Below are 6135 nucleotides of genomic sequence, written 5' to 3'. Positions count from 1 at the left end.
TCCCAGCTGAGTGAGGCCAAACTAGACCCTCCAGCTCCAGAGGAGCCGGCCCAGGGGAGAAGAATAATATAACTGACCTGGAGAATCTTGAAAAATAATAAACATTTGTTATTTTGAGCCGCTGAATGTTGAGGTGGCAACGTATCATCAGTTAGCTTTCACTCTGGCTAACTGATACACAACCAATCCCACTTAGAATAAGAGCCAATGTCCTAACATGGCCCTACAAGATCTGGCCCCCCTCATCTTGGGACTTCACTTACAGCCTCGTTTTTCCTCATATCTAGCATTTGTACTTTCTGCTCCCTGTTCCTGGAATGTTCTCTTCTCAGGTATCTGCATGGCGTGTTCCCTCACTTCTTTCTCTCTGCTCAAATGCCAACCTGACCACCATAACAAAATACCCTGGGCACCTCCCATCCATCCCCCTTGTCCTGCTTTTTTTTCCCTTATTATTATCTGACGTATGCAGTCAACATTTATTTTTTGTCTGTCACATCCCCTCACACACACACACACACACACACACACACACACACACACACGACACCAGGATCTATAGTCTACAAGGGCAAGACTTTGTCTATTCTGTTCGTCACCGTAGCCCCGGCACTTCTAATAGTGCCTGGGATGTTTTATCACCAGGAAACTGAGGGAAGTGGTTGTAGTTCTGCCAGATTTGGCACCGAGGTCTATCGCCAAGAAGACTTCCAGGGGCTGTGGTGGGGAAAGTCTACACTGTGGCATATTCCATGTTGCACAGGCTGAATTCTGATGGCACCCACAACCGAACACTTCCAGATGAATGTCCGTTAAGGATTCGGATGAACAGCAGGAAGCTGGCCTGCCACGGGCTAATTCAGACTCGGTTCCTTTTGACCTCCCCTCCCTTCCTTTTCTTCCCACCCGTTCCCCCATCAGTCTGGAAGACCAGTTTGTCAGATCATTCAATTGCTCGCCAAATGGCTGCGGAGACACGAAAACTCCAAGAAAGTATTATCAGCATAGAAATTTATTTGATTTCAAAATAATATGGTTATATTTAGAATAATGTAATAATTATCTAAAGCAAATATCATCATTGGCTCTGAAACAGTTCTAAAGATGTCATTCTTTTAAAGTCAAAAAATATGTAGTAAGGAAGCAAAAATATAAAAAACAAGTTTGCTGAGTATTGGGAGTTGTAACAAGAAGGATACACAGTAAGATAATGTAACAGAGTCCAACTTATAAACATGCAGCAGGGAGTTCAGTTAGCTTTACCGACTCCCTGGAAAAGAAATCAGTAACCTCAGCAACGCAAGAATACCGCCACTTGGTTAACAGGACAAACTTCCCGAGGGACACAGGTAATAATTCACTATGCTTCCCCTTTTTCTAACTCCTTTCCCCACACCAATTTCTTTAAGATAGGTTTCATCCTGTTGACAATATTTGGTTTTATTTGTAAAGTGGAATAAATACTATCCTGATTGAAGTATGCAACGATTTAGTTGAAGATGCTCAGGAGTCAAACTTTTGAAAAAGGTCAATCGGCTAGTTAGCAGAGACCATCAGTGGCTTACAGGGAAAAAAAAAAAAAAATGGAGAGAACACAGGTTTGCTAAATAGATAAAAAAAAATAAGCAGTTAAAAATGGGTGAAAAATCCTAAGGTTTACTGGGACCTAGACAGTCAAAAGCAGACAGGTGACCTTTGATTAAGCCCATTTACTTGTGGAGTGAGCTATCAGGAGGCTCCAAGGTGGAGGTCGGTTTCCAACAGTGTCCACGGCCAAAGGGCAAACTCAGAAGGTCTCCTCTTCTCGGAGAAACTGGAAGACGGACGAGAAGTCTTTCTTTGAGTAACCCTTTGCACACATCATCCTGTAGATCTGATGGGCTAGGCTGCCCAGAAGGATCGGGCTCTTTGTGTTGGTGGCGGAGTCTTGGGCCAGCCCCAGATCCTAAATCAAACAAGGACAGGAAGGAACACATTGAGACTGGTAGCGAGGGCTCACTTTGCAAATGTGGCTCCTAATGCTTTGCTTTCAAGGCAGGAGGAACGAAGTCTGAAAAAAATAAGATACTTACAAACACTGTGGCGGGTTATATATATTTTTTGTAAGTACTTTCACATAGGGCAAAACTGCTCTGGACAGAAACCTTAATTTCTGAGTCTCCTCCCCACTCCTCCACCCAGACCTGTCTGTTTTGACCGTGGACAAGGGTTACTAGATAAATGAGGTCACACAGGGAAATGCTTTTTCAAATCTGCAGAAGCCTGTAAGCCTAAGACAAGCCCCCCATCATGGAATCACCGAATATCCATGCAATCTCTTTACTCCACAAGTATTTAGCACTGTCCCAAGCGCCAGTGACACAGGCAGGATGAAACCAAGGCCCTGTTCTTGTGACGCTCGGGGAAGACAGACAACAAATACTACAATTTCAGATAGGGACAAGGACTAGGAAGAAAAATAAAGCAGGGGAAGGGGCTGGGAAGTGGTGGACAGCAAGGGTGGAGTGGAAGGAAGAGAGTTCTGATAGAGGGAATGTTTAGGGAAGGCTTCTCCGAGGGGAAGACACTTGACCCATGATCTGAATGTCAGAGCGCAGTGGGTTCTTTGGAGAGCTGGGGAACAGAGACGCAGGCAGATGGAACAGCAAGGTGCTGGGACACGGCTTGAATATTCGAGAAACAGCAAGCAGGCCAGTGAGGTTGAATGAGAGTAAGCAAGGGGGCTAGGGAGAGAAAAGAGCCGGGCATGGGCACACATAAAACACAGAAGCTTTAGTATGTTCAGGAAGGAGTTTGGGTTTTATTGGAAGTGCAAGGGGACATCCACCCTCATGACAACCCTTTAACATCTTGGCGAGCTGACGCTTCATCCTGAGAGCTTCAGAAAACTTTTAAATCTCCAGCCTCTTAAATATGTATGATGGTGTAACTGCACACATTATTTTGTGCTTATTTGTATAATTTGCACACGTAGACAATAGATCTGAAAAATCTGCTTAACCTTAAATTCTTCTATAGTTTCCTAAAAATAAAAAGCAAGCTGAATTGTGTCCCGCACAGTTAACAAACACACAGCTACGCTATCGTTTATACCCAGACAAACCTCTCTGGTTGACATCATTTTGCAGCAAATCTGCAAGATATATTTATTTTCAAATGACAGAGAGAAAATCTACATAGACTGCATTTAACTTTTAACCTAGTTAACTGGAACACAAACTAGAACAGAAGAACTCAGAGTTAACATAACATACTAAAGAGAACGCAGTACTATCGAGAAGAAAGGTCTAGAGTTTTTCAAAGGGGCAAGTACACACCCAAATAAAATCTGCCCAAACCAAAAAACAGAAAGTGAAATTGCTTTGGTGGCCACTACCTTAAAGGACGGACATTCTAAAAAACGAACGGTGCTTAGTCTCCGAAAACCTGAGAGGCTTTTGTATCTTGAAATGTTAGAAAAAGAAGGCATCCCTTGAAGCTGATAATGTATAATTTAAAATAAATAGATTTTCCACATCATTCATCAAATAAAATATTTACGAATCCATGAGCTAAGTGGGTAGTTCAGGAAAAAATAACACAACAATGGCAATAAGGTTCAGTGAGTGAACAGGGGACCAAGGTGTTATGTTTTATGAGGAAATGGGTATACTGAGGGAGTACCAAGAATCATCGTGATTTTCCATATGCTGTTCTGTAGCGGCCATCACAAGTAGACATCTAGGTGGAGAGTTCAGAAGAATGATCTAGTTTTCATATTGACTATGTTCTGATTATATACACACAACATATTAGAATTTTATGATGTTAAGACCTAGAAATAAATGCACAAGCCTCCACTTCAACGACATCCCCTAGCACAATAAAATTTAATGGCCATTGAACAAAACCTCTCTTAGCAGCTAAGCCTTGATCTGTCCAAGCAGAATCACAATGCTAAGACTGCTTTAATCAACACAGCATCGATGGGGAGTTCTTTAATCTCCATCAGTTTCTCTACACAAACCTAATTAGCTATGGTGTGTTTTTGTTAACAGCAATCTGAGGTGATGAAAGATTTTTTTAAGTTCCTTTCTACGTACTCTCATTCCAAGCAAAATTAAGAAGTCTTCCTCTTTGTAAGGGAGACCACAACTGCATTTCTTGAGGGAAGGACACCGGTAACACCCATATGTTTGACTCCTGCCCTGTCTCACACTGTTAGTTGAAAACACTGTCATTCATGATCAAGAAAATCATTTGATCTATTTTCGAAGTTCACTTATTTAATTTTGAGAGAGAGTGAGAGAGCAGAAAAAGCATGAGCGGGGGAGGGGGCGGAGAGAGAGGTGAGAGAGAGAATCCCGATCCCACTGCCAGTGCAGAGCCTGACACGGGGCTTGAACTCACCAACCGTGAGATCATGTCCTGAGCCGAAGCTGGATGCTCAACCGACTGAGCCATCCAGGCGTGCCAAGAAAATCATGTCAAAGGAAGGACTCTGACAGTGGGCAGGGCCGCTGCAGAAAATGGCTAAAGCACAGGTGTACCACAGAGTGAAGGACAGCTAGGGCGGAGTCCCCAGACAAAGCCAGCACTACAGAAAGACAAATCCATCTGATCCTTCTTATTACACTCTACTGTTAGCCACTTCCTCTGTTGGAGCCATTAGCCGTATTAGTGGAACCGAATAAGCTAACAGCTCACAACCCACTTCACACAGACACAGAATGGAAACTGAGCATAAATGCGATTCTTTCATGTTTCCGTGTGCCCTAATAAATCACCTGCGGCTTCGATGAAAACAATACACTTAAGGAGCTACTTCCTGTTTCTAACCTAGTAACAGCCACACAGCACAATTACAAAATCCTAAATTATATGCAAACTACATACAGGATACGGATTAGCATAAAAATAAATATTTTCTTAAATGAAACGTGAGGAGAAATCAAACTGCAAAATAAGAAATGTAGTTTCAAACACTGCTGTATCCAATAAATATTTAACGTATGCTGGCAATATGCCAGGTACTGTGCCGGAAGCTGGGATGGGGGGGGGGGGGGGACAAGGACAAACGATGCAGGCAGAGGGAATAGCGTGCGTGGAGGTTTGCAAGTAAGAGACCATGAGGGGCGCCTGGGTGGCTCAGTCGGTTGAGCGTCTGACTTCAGCTCAGGTCATGATCTCACGCTCCGTGAGTTTGAGCCCCGCGTCGGGCTCTGGGCTGATAACTCAGAGCCTGGAGCCCTCTTCAGATTCTGTGTCTCTCCCTCTCTCTGCCCCTCCCCTGCTCATGCTCTGTCTCTCTCTGTCTCAAAAATAAATAAATAAAAATTAAAAAAAAAAAAAAAAAGAGACAACAACAGGCAGAAATGAGTTCACTATGGTGGAAGCAAAAGATGAGCTGGGAAGGCTGAAACGAGCTGGTGGGACGAGCAAAGGCCAAATCATGGAGGGCTTCGTGAGACAACTTGCAGAGACAGACTTTAAACTACAAGTAACAGGAAACGGTGAAAGAGACTTAGTAGGGGAAATGGCACACTCCGGTTTCTACGTGTCCAGAAGCCCGCTCCCTCCCCCGGGGCAGAAAATGAACCGGAGAGGATTATGAAAGGATAGGACACCAGTTAAGGACTGATTTGGTATGATCCAAAGGAGGCTCAGCCAAGGTACTGGTGGTGGCAGAGAAGGGAAATGCATACATAGTTATGTACGTACATATTCTTAAAGCGGGAAGGCGTATTTAGAAATCTAGTATCGTGAGAAAGATATTCTCTTCTTCTGTGATAGGTGTACCCAATGTCAATGTATTATCCAGAAAATTCTTACTCCTTCCATTCTAAGGACTTGGTAAAATAATGAAAATTTCTATGAAGAACAAAATCTTGCCCATCTCACAATACAAACAGACCCAAGCACAAAATAAAACTCCCAGCCTATTCTTCTCATCTGAAAGGGCAGGAATATAAATGAACAAAATAAGGATTTTTATCTAAGCTAAGTTTTAACTCACTTCCAATGAGTAAGTGAATCGCTATTTTAGTAATCTTGCCGTCTAGGGTAGACATATGCTTTGTTAAAGGGGAGTGGGGGATTAGCCCATTAACATCTGTTCCCCTCTGTCTTGGGGAGGGAGTCTCTGCATTTACCATA

At 43.2% G+C, this 6135-nt stretch overlaps 1 protein-coding gene across 1 annotated transcript in view; it reads right to left on the bottom strand.

Annotated features, from left to right (window-relative positions):
• Positions 1 to 994: 994 nt before the first annotated feature.
• The window catches only part of HIBADH (3-hydroxyisobutyrate dehydrogenase), a 111560-nt gene continuing 106419 nt past the window's right edge, over positions 995 to 6135 (bottom strand). The window contains exon 8 of the mRNA XM_040472379.1: positions 995 to 1945. Within this exon, the coding sequence (XP_040328313.1) occupies positions 1787 to 1945 (159 nt within the window). The 3' untranslated portion in view covers positions 995 to 1786. The remainder of the gene's footprint in view (positions 1946 to 6135) is intronic.

Source organism: Herpailurus yagouaroundi, unplaced genomic scaffold, assembly GCF_014898765.1.
Source record: "Herpailurus yagouaroundi ecotype Mexico unplaced genomic scaffold, PumYag 100, whole genome shotgun sequence".
Taxonomy (NCBI): Eukaryota; Metazoa; Chordata; class Mammalia; order Carnivora; family Felidae; genus Herpailurus; species Herpailurus yagouaroundi.
This window is presented reverse-complemented; position numbering and strand designations above follow the sequence as displayed.